Genomic DNA, 23,163 nt, shown 5'->3' on the forward strand with positions numbered 1-23,163 from the left:
CTCTTTATGAATGCTCCAATTACTGCACTGTCAAGATCCCACAGTAAAGCAATCCATTCATCCCACACAACAAACAAAGAGGAGAATTAGACAAAGCAGCTTAGAGGTAGAAGAACAGAACCATTGATTGTGTTTGGTATAAAGTTCCTCAAGGATTCATGTAACTGTAATGAGAGTAACAATAATGAAGGTTGACTTCTAATAGTATAAAAATGGATAATTCTTATTTTATGATTCCCTGTCCTGTTTAGCCACAAAAATCAGACAAAATATGAGTAAATACATAATTTATAAACTAGTAGGGTCCTCTTCTGCCTTCACGAGAGATTTGACTGACAGACCGGCCCACCAGGTCATAGTCACCCACTGTTACCAACTCAGTGACTTTCTTGCTATATTTAGCAACATTTTAGGCAAAGCAAATTGGTATTGGCAGGTGAAACTTTGTAAAGGTCAGTAATCATGACTGTCCAGAGAACTGCAGTTGTTAAAAAGTATTTTTAAAAACTGCTTTGTTAAAAAGACTTTGACTTACTTCTGCAGCTTCTGATGCTTTTATTTGTTAAAACAGAAATGCTATGTGTTTGTATTGTTGTTTACCACTTTATTTGTATTTGCACTCCCATGGTTAACAAAATTATCTTTTGATTTCCATAAGTCAACTTGAAAATGACATTCAACTTTTCTTCTATGCGTTCGAATCACCGAAGTGGCCATTTTCCAATTCCTTTTTAGGCGTCTGGTTTTAAAAGTGTAACCACAGATAGAAATGTGAAAACACACATCTGTTTCTATATATGTGACTTCCTCTTCCTGATCTCGACTAATATTTTTGAACATTAAAGTCCAGCATTATGATTATAATTTTCTGTGGCTGAAATAAAAAGACAAACAAACTCCGTATTAGAACCAGACTTTATTGTTCTTCTCTTTACTTCCGGAGACAATGTACAAAAGCTCATAATTTTCTTCATAGGCAAAACAAACAAAACAAATGTTAAACACATGTCAAGCTACAGGATAGAAATTTTCATTTACATTAAGATTTTAAAATTATCTTGATTCCTAGGGACAATGTAGAAAACACATCTATTTATGAAGGTGTAAGACATGTTTCAAAACACCCACTTACAAGATGTAGGCAAATAAAAGAGGTGTTCAAATACATTTATTTGCATAATTTAAAAATACTAATAAGTGTGAGCTCATTTTTTTCCAACAGTGTTAAAAGACAAGAATGAAAAGTAGTTAGAAGTCGTCATCCTTTTTCCTCATATTTCATATTTAGTTAGATTTGATCAATGTCACATAAAAAAATCTGACAGAAAGTCACATTGTCACTTTCTGTAACAATACAACATCCTTACTGTACAAATACAAACACATTAACTAGAATTTTACATTAAAAATTCTTTGTTGCTTTGTAAGAAGTGTTAAAATCTGCAGGTCCTGAGGTGTGAATACAGTGACACAAATAAAATCTTTTCAAGGATTATAGGAAGAACATTAAAGCTGTTATTCTTCCTTCCACAAGAATATAAATGTTTGTATTTTATCTACTGAAAGCTTGTAGATCAGTCCAAAATGTTTGGGTTAAAAGCGGCTTTGACAAATGTGAAACTAAAGATAAATTCAGTGTTAGTGTATTAAGGCAATTTTATTGAATAGTATCTTTTAACAGTGCGTCAGCATGCAGACAGAGCTGAAGGATCTGCCCCAAAACGTCATAATAAACAATATTGCAATTCATATCTAACAGCGTCTATGAACAAAACATTATATTAAACAGCTTGGTCATAAAATGTGACTCGTTGTTTTGGATTCTCAGCCTAGACAGACTTTATAATAAATTGTTTTCTCCAATTTCTCTTCTTTTCTTGTAGAAAACCAATGTAAATACATTGTTAAATTAAACTCGTCTACAACAGAAGGATGATTTTAAGAAATATTCAGAAAAATTAATAGAAATATAGCTTTTTGAACGTGTTAAGGCCTTAGTTTCTAAACCAGCTAAGACATTCTGTAATCATGCTATAGCACCACTGTTGTTTCAATGAGGTCATTTCCTGTCTGTCGGTCTCTCACTTCCTCCTTCGGCCACAGTAGTTACCCTGACAGCCTCCACCTAATAGCAGGAACAAAGACAGTTACTCTCCAGCTGACGTACAAAGACACCAGGAGTGTTAGACATGTGATAATACGTTTTCTTATTCTGTGACAAATAGATTTTACTTCTTTATTAGGTACATTTGTTCTGTTTACTTGTTGACGTAAATCAAATGGTAGCAATTTAATGCATTTAGGCGTCAGAACTTGACTTCCTGAAGAGTTTTTCAGAAACTTCAAATCTACTGTGGTTTTCACACAATAACCACTCAAAAAAGGAAACATCAGTTGAAAGTTAGTTGTGTGGATGAAAATGTCGTGTTTATGTCAACAGTGACACTTTTATTTCCAAAATATGTTATTTCTCCAGAGAAATTAAGCCAGTTCTGAAGGCATAAGGGACGTCCAACCCTTTCTTAAATTAATAAATCAGTTAATTGCCAGCTGAATTAAAACTAGCTCAATAATTTCCATTTGCAGTATTTGTTATTTTTCTCTTCTTTCTTTCTACAAAAACCTGGATGACAAAAGTTTTCAGTCTTCACTAGCTTGTTTTGTAGAGCAATTTTGTTTACAGAGACCTCAGTATCCATTTTATTTGTTGTTTTTAGTTAATTTGGGATATTTAAAATGTCTTCCAGTTCCATTGTTAAATCTTCATTAGAATTTAAAGTTTATTGATCTTTAAAAATGTGAACTTGCATTATTTTGCTACCATTATATTACTTGAAAATGGTCTCAAAAACAATATCACAATAACTTCTGGAACAGCAGGTTATATAAGCTGATCTTTGTTACCTCTGTAGCCTCCAGTTCCAAGGAAGCCCTGCATGGCTGCATATTTCGCTGCCTTCTGCGCTTTGGCTGAAAGTTGTGAAAAATAAAAAACAGTGATGTTGTTTATTTCCACAGAAAAATCCAAGATTTTTTAAAAATGGCTTTTTAAAGGTAGCTAAAATTAGCTAAATTAGCTAAAGGTAGCCTCCTCCTTTAAAAAGCCAAAGAAAGCTGCTTGCTTTCAGTTAATATAGACTCTGAATGCTGGGTGATGTGGCTCAACTAGAGTACAAAGTAAGTTTTCTTACATTTTTGTCCTGTCCCTGCATATCCTAGGGAACAATAGCAGGAAAAGTCACAGTTAACAATAGATTCTGTTAACATTGAGGCGTTTTTATGACACAAATAGAAACTTCAAGACTGAAAGATTTCTATACAAGAATGCCTATTACCTGGATAGCCTCCTCCTGCCACTCCGCCATATCCAGGCACAGCTCCCCCTCCTGGTCCAACATACACATTACAACTTAAAACTGTTTCACCTGAACTTTTGCTTCATCTGAATGTGTTTTTAATGTTGATTTTTATAATGAATTAGTTTTTATTTTTCAGAGCTCTGTGGTTCGAACCTGGTAGACCGCCTACTCCTCCAACTGTTTGACCTCCTCCAGCGCCTCCTGCACCTGGACGGCTTCCGACTCCTGCAGAAGGAGGTCAAAGGTAAATAATCTTGTTTAGATAAGTTACAGGCAACTCAGTTGGTATAGTAAAAAATCAGATTATTTATACAAGAAATAAAAATAAAATAAATAATTTTAAATTAAAGGTGCAGTCTTTTGCAGGCACATCTTCTCATTTTATAACATAATCTGATGCTAAATGATGTAATGAAGAAATTTGACGCCTCGAAATTGGGCCTCTGTCTCTTTAAGAAGCTCCTGCTCTTTTCGACAATCCGCCTTCAGCACATCATCAGAACAATCTTTCTCCATGAAGCCTATAAGAAGCTTTTGCAACAGCTTGTATGTTAAACTTAGTTCCATCAGGTGTTTGCTAATTGCTGCTGCCACTAGTCTGAAGGAGCTGAGGAGGAATGCTCTGAGACAGCAGGGTTGAATGGTTGCAACAGGAGATTCAAGGATTCCTCAAACATGCATAAAAGAGTCAAAGCAGCCCTCCAGGTACGTTTTGATGAGGGAATAACAGAAACATAATGTGAGGCTCAAAAATAGCCAATTTTACATATTAGGTTAATCACATTTTAAATTAAAAAAAATTAGGCAAAGGCGACCAATGTATATAAATGACCAGCGCACTCAATGAGGCTTTATTATGTCATGTCTGTAAATGTAGCATGCAACCAGATCCCAGCCCAAAGCAGGAAATTGTCTGGAGCAAACTCAGTAATGAAATGTCAACATTTACATGGCTGGTTTGTCTCGTTGTTCAATGCTTGTGTGAAAGGTCAGTGGCAGACATTGTTCAGACCGGATTCCCAGAACATTGTTAGGAATCACTGAGACAGTGTTCAAAGTTAGATGTTTCAGAACGTCCCTGTTTTAACCCACTATAATTTGTTTGTCCTTTTTGACTGTAAAACTATGGATGTAGGGAGTGAAAGACCAGAACTATCAACAAGTAAAGTATAACCTCAACTTTTTTAATGTTTTGTTTTTAAAATGGCATATTAGAGAAATTTACCTTGTCCATATCCAGTTGCACCCAAAGTTGAACCATATCCAGACTTTCTTGATCCAAGTGCTTCGCCACCAGGACCGAAGCTGCCTCCTCCGGCTCCTCCAGGACCAAAACCAGTAGATCCAGCACCCCCAGTGCCACCTGTGCCATATCCTCCAGGTCTGGCTCCAGTTCCACCAAGACCGGCTCCTCCTGAGCCTCCTGTCAGCACAAAGAGTGCATTAAAGACACATAAATATAGATATAAATTCATTATTGATTAAACTTAATCTGGATTACCTGGTCCATAACCAGTTCCTCCATAACCTGAATGTGCAGAGATGAAAAGATGAAAATTAAAACTGTTTTATTATTTTCAAAAAAAATCAAAGCCATTTGTATGTCTACCTGTGTGAACCCTACATACCAGATTTAGGTTTCCTTTTTCCAAGTCCTTGACCACCAGGTCCAAAGCCCCCAGTTCCAGCACCACCAGGTCCAAATCCCCCAGTTCCAGCACCAGCAGGTCCAAAGCCCCCAGTTCCAGCACCAGCAGGGCCAAATCCCCCAGTTCCAGCACCAGCAGGGCCAAAGCCCCCAGTTCCAGCACCAGCAGGTCCAAAGCCCCCAGTTCCAGCACCAGCAGGGCCAAAGCCCCCAGTTCCAGCACCACCAGGTCCAAAGCCTCCAGTTCCAGCACCAGCAGGGCCAAATCCCCCAGTTCCAGCACTAGCAGGGCCAAATCCCCCAGTTCCAGCACTAGCAGGGCCAAAGCCCCCAGTTCCAGCACCACCAGGTCCAAAGCCTCCAGTTCCAGCACCAGCAGGGCCAAAGCCCCCAGTTCCAGCACCACCAGGTCCAAAGCCTCCAGTTCCAGTCCCAGCTCCACCAGGTGCGACTCCTCCAGTCCCAAAAGAACCAGGTCCATATCTGCCAGGTCCAGTTCCTGCTCCACCGGCTCCAACTCCTGCACCTGAAAAATGTCAATACAAATTCTGTTCTAGTTTGACAGATGTTGTTTGGCTTCAACCTGAGTATTTGGAGGAAACCCTGTTATCAACATGTGAGGGAAAGCTGGCTCATTCAAGGGGTTTAATCACGTTCATCAATGTGCTTTTCCCTTTTAAAATAAATGAATAAAATTAGATTACCTTGTCCATATCCAGTTCCACCCAGCGATGTTCCATAGCCTGTCAACAAAGTTTAATGTTTTGAAATGTGTCACAGTATTTAATTGTTAAATGTATTTGTTATTCTACCTGTTTTTGACGGTTTTCTTGATCCCAGTCCTTGACCTCCAGTATATACACCAGGAATAGGCCCTACTCCACCAGTACCAACACCACCAAAGGCACCTGGTCTGGTTCCAACACCTCCCAGTCCTGTGCCAACAGAGCCAGGGCCAAGTCCTCCTTGACCAGTACCGCTGGATCCGTAACCACCACCAGGCACCAAGCCACCTGCACCAACTCCCCCTGATCCAGTTCCATAGCTGCCAAGGCCAGCTCCAGCTCCATAACCTGAAATTAAATCCTGTTCAGTTCCAGTTTCCTCCCATTATAATTTGCACTTATTCTGTGCTTTCATACTTTTTGGGGGTTTCCCAGGTCCGTAACCGGTGCCATATCTAGAACCTGGTTAACATAAACAGGTTCCCTGTTAGAGTTTGTTCAAACTAAACACAAATCCAACTGTTTTACTTGTTTTTATTTTTTAAACGTTTGTACTAGTGAACCTACCATCAGGTCTGATGCCACCACCATATCCACCCAGTCCAGTGCTGACGCTACCTGAGCCTGGTGCTACACCTCCAGGGCCTGTTCCAACCCCAGGAGTCCCAACACTGCCAGAACCTCCAATGGGTCTCCCAAATCCACCAGACCCAGTACCATATCCACCTGGACCTACACCAAAACCTCCTGTACCGGTACCATAGCCGCCAGCACCAGGGTAGCGTGGACCTGAGTGGGAAAGAACGTACATGCTGTACCACAGTTACAGCGTTTTCTAACGTTGGAGTGCAAGTTTACGTACCTCCACCTGGTAAAACTCCATTTGCTCCGTAGCCTGCAGCAGACGATAAGTGAGATGTACAAATTAAATGTCAGTGAATTACAGATGAATGAAAAACTTTCTGAAGACAAAACATGGCTGCTGCTCACTTTTTCCAGGTTTTACAACATCTGTTGCTACCCCACCAGCTCCGGGTACCCTCCCAACTCCTGCCACCCCACCGACTCCACCTGGTCCAACACCTATAAAATTAAAAAAACATTTTTCCAGAATTCGTTCAGATTTTTTTTGTCCTTGGTAACTTTAGTCCATTCGTTTGTTAGTCATATACTTGATAAAATCAGGACCTTGAGGTGGTTTCGCTGTTCCTCCTGCTGGTCCCATTTCACTTCCAGTGGATGGACTGCCACCTCTTCCCACTCCTGTTTGTGTTCCAGAAATGTTTCTGGTTCCCCCGGCGCCGGCCGGACTCCCGGGCCTTCCATCTCTTTCTCCATCAGGACCTCCTTCCCCATCTCCCTCACCTGGTGTGTCGCCTCTAGGAACACCTGTAAGACAAACCCGAAAACATTACAAAACCTATTTGATGACCAAACAGCATAGATGTTGCTCCGCCATAGTTTCCAGGCTGTTTTTTTGATTACCTGTATTGAGAGTTGGGTAGTAACTAGTTACATTTACTCAAGTACATTACTTTTAGGAGTACTTTTACTTTTTTCTTTTTACTTTTTCTTTTTTCTTACTTCAGTAAGTATCTCTTACTAAAGTAAAATTTCTGGATTTTCTACTCATTTAATGAAAAAAAAACATAAATTCATCAGATAGACACCTGCAGAAAAATTTCTGTCATTTTTTGTTACTGAAGTGAATTATTGCTATTTTTATCCTTAAAATGCCAAAATTTCCACTTAACTGTATACTTTGATCCATCTAATGATGTAATGTTTTAAATATTAAATGACTGACATTTAATCTGTTACTCAGTAGTTGAGTAGACTATTTATCAAATACTTTTTTATTTTAATTTTTGGATGGCTACTTTTTACTTGAGTAAAAATATGTTGAAGTACCGCTGCTTTACTTGAGTAAACTTTTTGGGTACTCTACTCCCCTCCGACTGTATTTACTCAGACATGAATAACATATGGAATCTGTTTACTTTTAAAACATTGATTGTATTCAAATTTCAAAAGATTTGAGTGCAAATGTAAGGAACTGTTTTCCAGGATTTTATTAATAAAAATGTTACCATTTATAAATTACTTTTCACTTTACAGTTATAAACTACTTCGTGTTGATCTGCCACATAAAATTGCAATAACATAATTAATATTTTTGATTGTAATTTGACAAAATGTGAAGATATTCTAGAAATATGACTACTATTATTTTGTTCTCTTATTTTATTTCTTTCTCATCTTGTGCTTGTGTTTCTCATGTTTTAGTGCTGAAAAAGCAACAAAAATAGTTCAAAGGTAAAAATAATGTTTATACCTAAACCAGACTTATTTTATTCACCTGGAGGTTTGAGAGGACTGACTTGCTGAAGTCCTCCCCCAGAGAGATCACCTCCAGGACCTGCATAAATCAGAAAATTAAATCAAAACAAGTTTTCTCTGATGGTCAAACAGCATCCCCACTGATGGTGGTTTTGGTCATATGAAACAATTAGAACACACTGCAATGATTAACTCTCACCTCCAGGGGGAAGTCCTGTTCCACCTGAATTTTAGAGAAAATTTAAAACATGACAACAAAGTGACAATATTTTATGAACTGTGAACAGGTATGTTTGAAAGCGTGAGCCTAATTTCTGATGGTTCAACTTACCAACTCCTGTTCCTCCTGTTTAAAACAAGAAACACTTTTAAAAAGATGCACTTACCAATAGTGTACAAAGTGGATGAAATCAGTTCATGAAGTAATACCTACCATCTGTTTGTACAGGTGAACCACCTGCTGTAAAAAGAAAACAACATATTATTACTCAGGATTCAAATTTAAATTCTTCTTCTTGGAACTTTTAAAGTTTTTTGGGGGGTGCACATCTTCAAAATCATTAAATGAGGAAAATTTAAATAATTCCTGACAGGGTCAGCGTTTGCCTTGGTTTCTCTTTCGGGGGGAAGACTACCCTGAGCTTCGCCCCGAGCTGATCATCCAAACTCACGGCGCACACGTCTTCTGCCGGTGTCCGAACACCAAAGATTGATAAAACTTTCTAACTGCTGCTTTTTCTCTGTGTGAGTCTCTACAGATTGACGTTACTTTATCTTATTTACAAATTTTACATATAAAATGTAAATCTTATTTTACTCAGATTGAATGAGTAATGAAATTAAAGTGTCCTGTTAACGTCACATGGGGATGCTGTTTGACAAGTCTGTGAAAACAATGCTTATGTAAAGTGAAATTATAGATGCCCACATAGATTACATTACATTATAACCTGACGTCACTTTTACAAATTGTGAAATAATTTCACCTGGAACTGTGGTCCCATTAAATCCTATTTTAGAACGATGATTAAATGGGTATAAATGAATTGTAGCTTTAAGATAATGTCTAGCATTTGCGCAATAATATTTTTAAAACACTTTAGCATATTTGATGAGTATTTTGGTTGGAATTACCTGGTGCTGCTCCAATGATGGGGATACTGGTTCCATTTGCACTATCTCCCTCTCCTCCCAGTGGTCTTCCACCTACACCAGTTTGTCCTGCTTTAATATTAATTTATATGAAGTCAACCTTTTAATCTAGACAGTTCTCATTTAATATAAATTATTTAAAGTTTCACACACCATCTCCAGGAATCCCAGAGCCCTCTAACGTAGTGCTAGCACCACCATCACCTGGACAATTAGTTCAAAAATGATTTAAAACTTCTTAATTATGAATAATTATAAATTCTACTTTAATTGATCTGTGAAATTAAAGTAGAAACAAAAATATTACAGGTACCTTCTCCTGCTGGTGTTGATGTGCTATCTGGAGATCCAGGTCTACCTTCTGATCCAATTTATGTGATTTATCGAATATAGATAATCCAATTATTGATCTGAAGTTGCCACAATAGTGTTTTTAATCTTAAAAACATTAAGGATAAGCTCACCACCAGGTTGAGGTGTTGGTCTTGCACCACTGACGGTTCCATTTGCATCAGCACTGGTTCCTGCTCCAACCCCAGGTACTACAGCGCCTGTCTGGCCTTTAACGTTGAAAAGAAGAGATATTTATTAACAAATTCATTTTAAATTCTATATAATTGTTTGAATTTCCTCTGTCTGCTTACCAAACTTAGCTGCTTTACTCCCTGCTGTTCCAGTGCCTGGGGACAGAGAAAAACTTCACTTGATTTCACAAGGAAATGGTAAGAAAACATGTACAGATAACCAAGGTATTTTTTTCTGACCACAAAACAGGATAACTTTTTAATCCAAATTGAAAAACTTTCTCTTTTTTTGTTGCACATTATGATTTTATTTGTTTGTTTTGATTTTTTGTTTCATTCCTGAACTGTCATCCAAGTCTGGAATGGCAAAAGAAGTAACTGTGATTATTGTTGACTGAATTCAGTAAGTTCAAAGTAGCTGATATTATTTTGATCATTTTATCATTTATGAGAGTTATCAAAAACACTTTTACCACTTTGCAATGGCAAAAAACAATTGTCAAAATTAAAATTTGTGTATAGTTTTTATATTTGACTATATCTGCTCTCTGATAATGTCTGAGAAAAGCTGCATAGAATATTCCTATTTTTGTTCAGTCATCTTAAGGCAGAATATTTGTAAAATAATTTCAACCAATAATCTTTTAGCTCCATAAAAGAGAATTCATTGTTTAAATGAGTTTTAGATTTTATCTATGGGATATAAAAGAGACCAAACTAACCTTGACTGCCAGATCCAGGTCCAAGGCCACCTTTAAGAACATCAAACCATAGAATAAGAAAAAAAAAACATTTTCAGATCATGCCAAAAAATGTTTCTAGTTATCTTAAGAGAATGAAAAAATGCACCAGCACACAAACACCAAAAGAAAGAACTTGTCACCTCTTCCGGCTCCCCCTCCAAGCACTCCGCCACCACCTGTTCCAACTTGACCTTTGGCAAAAAATGTATCAGAAAAAAAATCAGCATTTTCCGCGATTTCAAATATTCCCCAAAAAATTTATATATTGAACATTCCTTTTCATACCGTATTTAGAAGGTTTAGATCCAGGCCCGTAACCTGTGCATAAGAGAGAAACTTTAACTCAACAGGTTTCAAGTTGTAACTAATTTGAGCGTATTCAAGAGATGAAAATGCCATCTTAACCTGTCCCATATCCAGCTCCCGGGCCTACACCATAACCTCCTCCTGGCACATAACCAGTTCCAGCTACTGAGCCACTTCCAGGTCCATAACCTCTGCCAACACCAAGAGCTGCTCCAGTTCCTGGTCCCCCAAATCCAGATCCAGGAGATCCTCCTCCACCAGGAAGTCCTGTGGAGAAGAGAGTTTACAGCGAACTTATAACTAGTCAACATATTCATATTTGTCATATGAACAATTAAACATAACATCATAGTTACAGTTAAAGTCAAAAGCTAATCTTACAATTGTTTTCACTTTTTAAATGAGTCAAATAATTATTAAATCCCACCATATTTGAGAGACTTTGCACCACCAGGATATCCTGAGAAATAAAGCAGAGAAGAATATTACAACAAGACGACCGTGAATAGGTGAATGGGGTCGGAAATGGAAAAAATGTCACTTCCTGTTCTGAAGGGGTGGGGATTAGCTGACCTCAGTATATGACTACATAGTATCATTGGGCATCCAACATGGATGACTAATACCAAGTTTGGTGCAATTTGGGCTTTCAAATTGTGAAAGCTACAGCATTTTGAAATAAGGCCATTTGTGAAGACCTAAGCATGAAAACTCAAGCCTTTGATAACGTTTAATCCCCAATGCCGTAAGGGCATATTGACCAAGTTTGACATCCCTCCAACAACCATTTTTTTCTTGTTTCAGTGGGTTCTGAAACAAGAAAACCAAATTTCAGTTCTGCATGAAAACCAAATTTCAGTTCTGCATGATTTACCAGTTGACCTGTCTCACATCAAAATATAAACGTTTCAGTTGGGGGACAGTTTTGGGTGAAGTTTGATTCGTTTTGTATATATTTAGACCTCCAAGTTAATTTATTTTAAAAACAATAGGCCTTCATAGAGCTTTCACTGCTCAAGCCTAATAAAGAAGGATTACATCGGTACACAATGATGACACAAAACTGGTAAAGAAAAATAAAAAAAGGCTAATTCCAAAGTTGTTTCAGACATTGTGACAATATTCTTTTTCTATTTTTACGTCTGGCCCTGCCTGACGTAAAAATACCTGGCTTCCCGGTAAATAACAAGTTTACCACAAGGTTGATTAGATATTGGATATTTGGAAGGTTGCCTCACCATATTTATTTGCTTTTGCTCCTGCATATCCTGGAAATAAATCCTAAAAACTATAATAACCAAGTTAAATGTATTAGAGTATATGTTTGTGTTTTTTATTTTACCTCCGGGTCCATAGCCTGTACCAGCTCCACCAGGGCCAACACCACCAGGTCCATAGCCTGTACCGGCTCCACCAGGGCCAACACCACCAGGTCCATAGCCAGTACCAGCTCCACCAGGGCCAACACCACCAGGTCCATAGCCTGTACCGGCTCCACCAGGGCCAACACCACCAGGTCCATAGCCAGTACCAGCACCACCTGGTCCAACACCTCCAGGACCATATCCAGTCCCAGCACCACCAGTGCCAACACCACCAGGTCCATAGCCAGTACCAGCTCCACCAGGGCCAACACCACCAGGTCCATAGCCTGTACCGGCTCCACCAGGGCCAACACCACCAGGTCCATAGCCTGTACCGGCTCCACCAGGGCCAATGCCACCAGGTCCATAGCCAGTACCAGCACCACCTGGTACAACACCTCCAGGACCATATCCAGTCCCAGCACCACCGGTGCCAACACCACCAGGTACAACTCTTCCTGGCCCATATCCTGTACCAGCGCCACCTGGACCAACTCCAGCCGGCCCAACTCCAGCTGGTCCTAATCCTGGTCCTCCAAGTGCTCCACTTAGCATGCCTACAATGTTCAGAATCACAATGTTTTAATAATTTAGGAAACAGTTGGAGAAATATTTTATTCATCCATATATAACAGATTTGGAATATTCTTACCATATTTACGAGCTTTGGCACTGGCATCATATCCTGAAATAAACACATAGTATTAGACGGGTCTTCAATGAATGGGAATTACAGTGATCATGTTCTGTTAATTGGTAGTTATATAGTGAAATTATGTCAACAATTTCACTCTATAACCGTATCTGCTGATTTACCCCCAGTTCCTGTTCCAGTGCCAGTTCCTCCTTGTCCATATCCAATCCCAGCACCACCTGGTCCAACACCACCAGGTCCATATCCAGTCCCAGCACCACCTGGTCCAACACCACCAGGCCCATATCCAGTCCCAGCACCACTTGGTCCTACACCACCAGGCCCATATCCAGTTCCAGCACCACCTGGTCCAACACCACTAGGTCCATATCCAGTCCCAGCACCACCAGTGCCAACACCACCAGGTACAACTCTTCCTGGCCCATATCCTGTACCAGCGCCACCTGGACCAACTCCAGCCGGCCCAACTCCAGCTGGTCCTAATCCTGGTCCTCCAAGTGCTCCACTTAGCATGCCTACAATGTTCAGAATCACAATGTTTTAATAATTTTAGGAAACAGTTGCAAAAATATTTTATTCATCCATATCTTACAGATTTGGAATATTCTTACCATATTTACGAGCTTTGGCACTGGCATCATATCCTGAAATAAACACATAGTATTAGACGGGTCTTCAATGAATGGGAATTACAGTGATCATGTTCTGTTAATTGGTAGTTATATAGTGAAATTGTGTCAATTTGATTTTATAACAATATCTCCTGATTTACCCCCAGTTCCTGTTCCAGTGCCAGTTCCTCCAGGTCCATAACCAGTCCCAGCACCACCTGGTACAACACCACCAGATCCCACTCCCCCAGGTCCATATCCAGTCCCAGCACCACCTGGTACAACACCACCAGATCCCACTCCCCCAGGTCCATAACCAGTCCCAGCGCCACCAGTGCCAACACCACCAGGTACAACTCTTCCTGGCCCATATCCTGTACCAGCGCCACCTGGACCAACTCCAGCCGGCCCAACTCCAGCTGGTCCTAATCCTGGTCCTCCAAGTGCTCCACTTAGCATGCCTACAATGTTCAGAATCACAATGTTTTAATAATTTAGGAAACAGTTGGAGAAATATTTTATTCATCCATATATTACAGATTTGGAATATTCTTACCATATTTACGAGCTTTGGCACTGGCATCATATCCTGAAATAAACACATAGTATTAGACGGGTCTTCAATGAATGGGAATTACAGTGATCATGTTCTGTTAATTGGTAGTTATATAGTGAAATTATGTCAACAATTTCACTCTATAACCGTATCTGCTGATTTACCCCCAGTTCCTGTTCCAGTGCCAGTTCCTCCTTGTCCATATCCAATCCCAGCACCACCTGGTCCAACACCACCAGGTCCATATCCAGTCCCAGCACCACCTGGTCCAACACCTCCAGGTCCATATCCAGTCCCAGCACCACCTGGTCCAACACCTCCAGGTCCATATCCAGTCCCAGCACCACCTGGTCCAACACCTCCAGGTCCATATCCAGTCCCAGCACCACCTGGTCCAACACCACCAGGTCCATATCCAGTCCCAGCACCACCTGGTCCAACACCACCAGGTCCATATCCAGTCCCAGCACCACCTGGTCCAACACCTCCAGGTCCATATCCAGTCCCAGCACCACCTGGTCCAACACCTCCAGGTCCATATCCAGTCCCAGCACCACCTGGTCCAACACCTCCAGGTCCATATCCAGTCCCAGCACCACCTGGTCCAACACCTCCAGGTCCATATCCAGTCCCAGCACCACCTGGTCCAACACCACCAGATCCATATCCAGTCCCTGCACCACCAGGTACAACTCCTCCTGATCCATAACCAGTCCCAGCACCACCTGGTCTGACTCCACCTGGTCCAACTGCTCCAGGTCCAATTCCCCCAGGTACATATCCAGGCCCCAACCCTGTACCCTGGCCAAGTCCTCCTCCTAGCTGTCCTCCTAGACCGCCCCCTGCTGTGCTGGGACCAACTCCAGTTCCAGGACCTAGACCAGCAACAAAAATTAAAGACAGTTTATTGCTTTAAAATGATAAAATTTACATACTTTAGATGTTAGTTGCATGAAGGCATGTCTTACCATATTTGCGTGCTTTTGCTGAGCCAGGACCATAACCTGTGTGAAATGTAATATCAATTTATTTACTGACTTGTGTACATGAAATTGAAGTGTGCTATTAAATAAAATTTTAAGGGAATTATTGATAAGATCATTAACAGAAGAAAAATGGCTTTGTTAGTTGTGTTTTGCAATAGGGTTCTCTCAAAGAGCAGGAAAGAAATCATGCATGCTGCTGCCCATACCTGTTCCAACTCCACCTGGTCCGACGCCACCTGGCCCGACGCCGCCTGGTCCGACGCCACCTGGTCCGATGCCACCTGGTCCGACGCCGCCTGGTCCGACGCCGCCTGGTCCGACGCCACCTGGTCCGATGCCACCTGGTCCGATGCCACCTGGTCCGACGCCGCCTGGTCCGACGCCACCTGGTCCGATTCCACCTGGCCTGACTCCACCTGGTCCAACTCCACCTGGTCCGACGCCGCCTGGCCCGACGCCGCCTGGTCCGACGCCACCTGGTCCGACGCCACCTGGTCCGACGCCACCTGGTCCGACTCCACCTGGTCTGACTCCACCTGGTCCGACTCCACCTGGTACGACTCCTGTTCCAGTTCCACTTCCTGCTCCAGGAACAATACCTGTGCCACCTCCAGGAAGACCTCCAGTGCCTAAGGCACCTCCCTGACCAAGATGGCCTCCTCCAGCTCCAGCACCACCTCAAGAAAAATAACGTTTACCAAAACATCAATGATGCATCCAGTCAGCTTTCCACAGTAAGTTACAGATTATAGATTTGAGTTACCATATTTGGCTGCAGCTTTTCCTGGCTTCTTTGATTTTCCTGTCCCTAAATCAAAACAGAAATGTTTAAATAAAGATTTAGTTTATTCAGTATGTCCTTTGTTTTTATAGAAATGTTTTTCTGCATTTAGAGGTCGTGATGTACCTGATTTTGGTGATATTAGAGGGTAACCATGAAAAACTCCAGATAATGTTTGTCCTCGACCATCTAAGACGAGAAAGACAAAATACAGAATTACATAAATGGTAACCCAGTTTTTAAATTTTGAAATCAAATTAGTAACATCTGTACTTATCAACTTGTAGTTTTAAGACGTTGAGATACTTACTGCTTCCTTGTCCTACCCCGCCTTGACCAAGTACTCCAGTTCCTGCAAAAAGATGAGTTTTATTGTTGGACTTGTATGTTGTGCCAAGACAAGTTCTCACCTCATTTATAACTGAAGCACATTTACGTACCAGTTTGAGGCCCAATTCCAGAACCAGTGACTACTCCAGGGAGAACCCCTCGGCCTCCAAAACCTTATCAGAGGACATTGAAAGACCAATATTTATTTTTTTCCTTGCAATACACGATACTCCATGTTACATAAAGCTCTACAACACACCTTGACCTGGAACAAATCCACCCTGATAAAGTCCAGGTACGCCGATGCCTGTGTAATTTATAATTACATTAAGAATATATAAATTTTATTTTATTTATTGTCAATGATAATAAATTTTATAGTGACAAATTTGAGGTGTTTTTGCATCACGGTTTTGTAACAGATTAATTGAGCTCATACGACATGTACCTGGAACTTGCTTGGATGCTTTACCACCACTTTTTCCTCCGGCTCCTGCACCAGTCTGAGGTAATAACGGAGCTGCAGAGAAAATTTGCAGTTAATAGAAAAACACATTATGCATTTAGAATTAAAAACAATGCCTAAAAAATGCCCCCAGTACCAATTATTATGACAAATAACAGACACTTTATTTTGAACCTTAAAGTTTTACTGAATTTTTGTCAAATTAAAATACTGTTTCAAAGCCTGTTGACCTTTGCTGCATGTTTTCCCACCTCTTGTAACCCGTTTTCCTGTCCAGCTATTTTCAAAAAGCCAAAAATAAATAAATCATTTAAAAAATATTAATTAGTCACATGTGAAGGAAGAAGAGCAAATGGGGCTGCATTTCATTTTCAGATTCAACTTTGTGTTTCAAAACAAATTTTAAAACAATATACTCCCTCCACTTTACAAATATGTGCCAATCTTAGTTTGACTAATAAATACAGTTCCAATAAAAAACAAAGATTTGTGGTTGTAACATGACAAAATCTGTACAAGTAGAAGGAGAATGAACCTTTTAGCAAGGCACAATAGACAAACATTTTCAAATTGTTGGATATATTATAATTTATTCATCACCTCCACCTGGAAGAGTTCCTCCAGGTCCAACTCCTGCACCACCAGGTCCAACTCCTGCACCGCCAGGTCCAACTCCTGCACCACCAGGTCCAACTCCTGCACCGCCAGGTCCAAATCCTGCACCACTAGGCCCAAATCCTGCACCCCCTGGTCCAACTCCTGCACCACCAGGTCCAAATCCTGCACCCCCTGGTCCAACTCCTGCACCACCAGGTCCAACTCCTGCACCGCCAGGTCCAACTCCTGCACCACCAGGTCCAACTCCTGCACCGCCAGGTCCAAATCCTGCACCCCCTGGTCCAAATCCTGCACCCCTGGTCCAACTCCTGCACCACCAGGTCCAACTCCTGCACCACCAGGTCCAAATCCTGCACCACTAGGCCCAAATCCTGCACCCCCTGGTCCAACTCCTGCACCACCAGGTCCAAATCCTGCACCTCCAGGTCCAACTCCTGCACCCCCAGTACCAAATCCTGCACCCCCAGTACCAAATCCTGCACCCCCAGTACCAAATCCTGCACCCCCTGGTCCGACTCCTGTACCCCCAGGTCTAAATCCAGTTCCTCCAGGCCCATAACCTGTTCCTCCAAGAGCTGTTCCTGCCCCACCTGTGGTAACAAAAACACATCAACCACATTTAGCTAAGAACTGAAGAGGGAAAGAAGTTTAGAAAATGTACTCACCTGTTTTGGGGGGTTTGGGTCCATAACCACCGCCATATCCTGCATAAACACCTAGAGACATTTAGATAAATGTTAATGTTTGTATGCAAACCAGTTTGAGTTACATTATTATGACTTAATTCCTAGTGGTCAGTGTTAATGCTTCTTTCAATTGGTTCAGCTAATAAAGTAAACTAGTTTATAATACTGGGACATAATTCTTCATTTTAGTCTACTTCTGTAATATTGGCTTTGTTGCTATAGTTTTAAATATTGAGACATATTATGACTGTCTATTTTGTTTTTTTATCTTTATGTAAGTCTGGGTTTATTTCCTCAGATTTACCTTTTGTTGAGTTTGTATTATTTTAAACTACTTTCAGATGGTCACTAAAGCAGTTCTTCCAGTATTTAATTATGTAAATCATAATTTTTGGTAATTAATCGCCTCTAATAGAGGCCTAATAGTAATTAAGTTCATTACCTAAGAAATGACAGTTTCTTAAGCCTGCCTTAAAAATATTCATAGTCAACTTGGGAACAGTCAGGACAAGTTTCAGTTATAAGTTAAACATTTGAAAAGACATAAACTTACATTCTGTGTAATAAAAACACAACAAATGGAGTTTAACAAATAAAATAAGTACATAAGGTTTTTCTATGAATGTTTTCTATCCTCTTACTGACCCATATTCTACCCACCGGGACAATGGGGGGATTTCAAAAGGTTTGCCAAAACTGGGACTTATTCTGTAACAGCTGCTTTCATCATATCATCAACATTTTTCATCCTGCACAGGCAACGCGCATGTATGAGGGATGAAAAACAAGGAGGCTTCAAATTCCAAAGCAAATCTGTCTGGTTGACGTAATGACTTCCATTGTTTATTGAGGGACTCCCATGCCTAACACATTATATCCTTTATCACTACGTGTGCGGGTGGTCCCTGAACAATAGCCTATAACGTTGATGTCAGAGGAAATGAAATAATGATCTATGTACACAGTGCTTATCTTCCAGTTTTGTGTTTATTTAAAAACAATATTTAGATTAATCTGGTATTGTCACGGTGCAAGAGTTTAGACTTCAAGTTATGTTTGTTTGAGTGACTTTCACTGTATTAAACAAGCAGCCTATAAACTAAATGTTTAGATTCTACACATTACAGGAGCTTTTACTTAATATTTAGTGCCTTGCCAAATATTGAAGTGTTTAACAGTTTTTTTATGTTATGTTTATGTTTATGCTTGTCAGTAGAAATTTATGTGAAGTTAGAAGGAAAATGATGCACACTCTGCAGGTCTGTTGCTGTATGTCTCAGTGAATGTTTTGCCCTCTTTTTATTGGAAATTGACTAAAGATCAATGCGATTAGACTGAGGGCATCTCTGAAAACTGCAACAGACGCTCATTTGCATTTAGCTCTAGGTATCGTTTTGCAGCCAACCGTTAAACCTAACCTGTTTTTTTTTTTTTGTCATTTGGTCTTCATCATCCTGTTTATTCACCAATTTTGTCCCACAAACATGAGAGCTTCACAGAACATTTGTATACACTGAGATTAAATTAAATTTTCTATCTCTGTAAACTAATTAGCTTAGAAGACAATGCTGAATTCAGTTTGACTAAAGATAGTAGAATAGATATGAATATGACCAGCAAACTTTGCATATTTTTGTTGGTATTATCAACCACTTATTGTTTAACTTTTGTTTCTCAGTTACCTGCTACCTTGTGGGATGTGTCAGACAAAAATCCACATAAAACCTTGAAGTTTCTGGTTGTAATTTGAAAAGAAGCGATAACTAATGGCGTAAGTAACTTCCATGACTGAATCTTTTGTAAGTCGGTTATTGTAATCAGGCAATTATTCCGATTTTAAAAATTTGAACTACCATTGGGTAAGTTTTACTATTATTCACTAAATTCTCAGAATGCTTAAAGTAAAAACCTAAAGAATCAATTCAGAAATAACGTTAAGAAAACTTTTTTGTACCTGGACCGATTCCACCAGGTCCAACTCCACCAGGTCCAAGTCCACCAGGTCCAACTCCACCAGGACCGACTCCACCAGGTCCAACTCCACCAGGTCCAACTCCACCAGGTCCAACTCCACCAGGTCCAACTCCACCAGGACCGACTCCACCAGGACGAGTTCCAAAGCCTCCAGGACTGACACCACCTGGTCCCAGTCCTCCTCCTACACCTCCAGCTCCCTGTCCAAATCCACCATAACCAGCACCTGTAACAAAGTGGAAACGCCTCATTTTTTATTTTGCCTTAATGCAATTGCAGCAAAAATTTGCGATCCATTTCTACAGATCCCACCTGTTTTGGGAGGTTTTCCACCTGGAAGAAGAAACCAAACATGACGGTTCACTGCTGGTGAGTTTATAGACAAACATGGAATCAACAATAAACTGGAACAAGCATTTCTCACCAGCTACTCCCAGTCCACTACCAGCTGGACCGAATGTACCAGGCCTGTAACTGCCAGATCCAACTCCACCTGGTCCTACTCCGCCTGGTCCGACTCCGCCTGGTCCAACTCCGCCTGGTCCTACTCCGCCTGGTCCGACTCCGCCTGGTCCTACTCCGCCTGGTCCTACTCCACCAGGTCCAACTCCACCAGGACCGATTCCACCAGGACCGACTCCACCAGGACGAGTTCCAAAGCCTCCAGGACTGACACCACCTGGTCCCAGTCCTCCTCCTACACCTCCAGCTCCCTGTCCAAATCCACCATAACCAGCACCTGTAACAAAGTGGAAACGCCTCATTTTTTATTTTGCCTTAATGCAATTGCAGCAAAAATTTGCGATCCATTTCTACAGATCCCACTGTTTTGGGAGGTTTTCCACCTGGAAGAAGAAACCAAACATGACGGTTCACTGCTGGTGAGTTTATAGACAAACATGGAATCAACAATAAACTGGAACAAGCATTTCTCACCAGCTACTCCCAGTCCACTACCAGCTGGACCGAATGTACCAGGCCTGTAACTGCCAGATCCAACTCCACCTGGTCCGACTCCGCCTGGTCCTACTCCACCTGGTCCGACTCCGCCTGGTCCTACTCCACCTGGTCCGACTCCGCCTGGTCCGACTCCGCCTGGTCCTACTCCACCTGGTCCGACTCCGCCTGGTCCTACTCCGCCTGGTCCAACTCCGCCTGGTCCGACTCCGCCTGGTCCAACTCCGCCTGGTCCTACTCCGCCTGGTCCTACTCCGCCTGGTGCTATGCCTCCAGGTCCTAATGCCCCGGTTCCTTGTCCACCATATCCTCCTAAGGTACAAGTGAATTTAAATTGGTTTATTATTCACAAAAGTTTCTTAATATAGCCATTTCCATCAGGCATGTAGCTCAATATTTTTTAGAGAAGGAATTAAAATGACATAATTTACTTGTGAATATTTAAGAACTTTCCTATGTTTTTTCCAGTTTGCTCTCCTAACTTCCCAAAAGTCCAGTTAATTGCAACTGATGAAGCCCTTTGTTTGTTGCATCATGATCAATGTCTTATGTTATTGACTGTCATAATGTATCAATATAACATATATTGATACATTATGACAATAAAAAGATAGATTTTGCACCATCGGCCCTTCTGAAGAGCCCTGCTTCAAATGATGGGGGGCAGAATGACTGGGAATCAAACCGGTGATCAACCGATTACGGGGTGAATTCCTACAGTCGTCGTCACCATCGCCCCTAATCATAATATTGCGATATCTTGAAACTGATGTTTTTACTTCAGGTGTTTGTTATACCAAGCCGTTCCTAAACACAACATACTTATAGGTATCACTCGGCAAATGATCACAAGTATGACTAATGTCAGCTCCGATAGATCTACAGAACATGGATGTCAGGGATGTTATAGCATAGAGGTGAAAAAAGCTTCACAAATTTGAGTCTATTTTTTCTTGTTGGTTGAAACCGAATTGATTAACTTTGAAACAAAAGCACCGTCCTCCAGTAAGTGTCTTATTTTATGAGCTGAAGTGTTGGAAACAAGAACTAAATTCTCTTAAAGTGTTGCAGTTCATTGGGTTTTTTTTCCCAAAAAACAGGAAATGTAATCAGAGTCAATAAAACCAAGCAGAAAATGAGCTGTCGTCTACCTCCACCGAGACCAGCACCAAGACCTGCTCCACCAAAGCCTGCTCCAGTTCCTGCTCCAGTTCCAGCTCCACTTGGCCCAAATCCAGCTCCTGCACCGGCTCCTCCAGAGGATGGTACATATACACCTGGTTACAAACAGTAGTGTGAAAAAAGTTACAAAATGTTGTATTAAACATGCAGCCTCAGAGTTTGAATTTATGATAGATATTATTTTATCTTACTTTGAGTTTGTGTGTTTTTACAAGTGTTGATTTATCTGCAGCTGATAGCAAACACTGCCTAACCGAAAAGGCATGCCTCTGCACTCATAATTCTCACACTTTTCTGCACCTATGTTCCGTATTTCACCAATCTCTGCTGCCAAAAATAGAAACACATGCAGGGAACGGCTATAAAAGGAAAAGCTTAAGAAACCACAGTCCAGATGTAAAACGCAGTCTGCAGGGATTCCTGAAGAATGTGAGTTGCTGATGTCACAGTAATGCCATGTACATTAACAACACAGTAAATAACTCAGCTGCTCAGTCACTCAGCTCTGTCTGCAAGCTCCTTTAAGATCTGTTGTTGCTTTAGAAAACAAATTCTTCAAGCAAAACTGAAGACTTAGATCTACTAAAAATACATGTTTTATTGGAAGGATGTGTCTTGACAGGACTACAGCTATTAATTTTGGTTTTATTAACTTGTAACTATACCCTCAGTATTTATTCAGATTTGACTTTTAAGTGCTTTAGTATTTTATGTTTTAGATTTATTTACAGAAACATCACACAGTTGGTTTATTGTATTGTGTTGATTTGTAACCATTTGAAGATGAAACAACTGAATGGATCCAGCTGTAGTTAAAATGCCTTGGAAAAATATTTACAGAATTGGAACTTTTTCACATTTTTGTCATGTTCTAACAGACATCAGACTTTTATGTTGATGGTTCATCCAACAGGGATTTAATTTCAGTATAAATACAGTTCATACTGATCCAGAACAACAAACAGGTGAAGTTGGGAAACGATATTTATAGATCTGTTCATCAATAAAATGAAACAGTTTGATCCAAACTGTTGTTTGAAGCCACACAAACAACAAAATCATAACTAGCCAAAAGGCTAGTTATGGGTGAGCTGTTCGTCATACTCTCCACAAATCTGACCTTTTAGGCGGATTTGCCAGGAGGAAAGATTGTTGAAAGAAAGCAGGAAGAAGTCTCACTTGCACTGTGCGCCACCATGA

General features: G+C 40.7%; 2 protein-coding genes and 1 long non-coding RNA gene across 3 annotated transcripts in view; 1 reads left to right on the plus strand and 2 right to left on the minus strand.

Annotated features, from left to right (window-relative positions):
- Nucleotides 1-901: 901 nt before the first annotated feature.
- On the minus strand, nt 902-17,450 carry LOC129373383 (fibroin heavy chain-like; the record flags this gene model as incomplete). Its single annotated transcript, XM_055051263.1, has 46 exons — nt 902-2,125; nt 2,905-2,970; nt 3,192-3,215; nt 3,336-3,386; nt 3,513-3,584; nt 4,585-4,782; nt 4,861-4,887; nt 4,988-5,533; nt 5,712-5,750; nt 5,820-6,080; nt 6,150-6,194; nt 6,300-6,521; nt 6,595-6,627; nt 6,723-6,815; nt 6,921-7,121; nt 8,092-8,151; nt 8,272-8,295; nt 8,404-8,418; nt 8,506-8,532; nt 9,207-9,296; nt 9,378-9,428; nt 9,538-9,585; nt 9,689-9,784; nt 9,869-9,904; nt 10,471-10,500; nt 10,632-10,682; nt 10,777-10,809; nt 10,897-11,064; nt 11,225-11,257; nt 12,140-12,718; nt 12,814-12,846; nt 12,978-13,331; nt 13,428-13,460; nt 13,589-13,645; nt 13,703-13,888; nt 13,984-14,016; nt 14,148-14,858; nt 14,952-14,987; nt 15,176-15,646; nt 15,733-15,777; nt 15,877-15,939; nt 16,061-16,102; nt 16,191-16,253; nt 16,340-16,387; nt 16,529-16,600; nt 17,147-17,450. Coding segments are annotated over 46 exons (5,814 nt in total), but the record flags the coding sequence as incomplete, so codon positions are not given.
- Nucleotides 17,451-17,659: 209 nt separating this feature from the next.
- On the minus strand, nt 17,660-20,405 carry LOC129373499 (uncharacterized). The gene is made up of 5 exons (XR_008607373.1): nt 20,249-20,405; nt 20,137-20,157; nt 19,805-20,050; nt 17,830-17,880; nt 17,660-17,754 (listed from the first exon to the last, which is right to left on the minus strand). It is a non-coding gene; the product is annotated as an uncharacterized LOC129373499 (long non-coding RNA).
- Nucleotides 20,406-20,987: 582 nt separating this feature from the next.
- LOC129373497 (protein NipSnap homolog 2-like) overlaps nt 20,988-23,163 on the plus strand; it is a 37,661-nt gene continuing 35,485 nt past the window's right edge. Inside the window, 3 exon segments of the mRNA XM_055051457.1 lie at nt 20,988-21,098; nt 21,882-22,046; nt 22,304-22,392. Coding sequence (XP_054907432.1) covers nt 21,917-22,046; nt 22,304-22,392 — 219 coding nt within the window. The 5' untranslated portion in view covers nt 20,988-21,098; nt 21,882-21,916.

The sequence above is a fragment of the Poeciliopsis prolifica genome, unplaced genomic scaffold (assembly GCF_027474105.1).
Source record: "Poeciliopsis prolifica strain line A6 unplaced genomic scaffold, Auburn_PproV2 SCAFFOLD033, whole genome shotgun sequence".
Taxonomy (NCBI): Eukaryota; Metazoa; Chordata; class Actinopteri; order Cyprinodontiformes; family Poeciliidae; genus Poeciliopsis; species Poeciliopsis prolifica.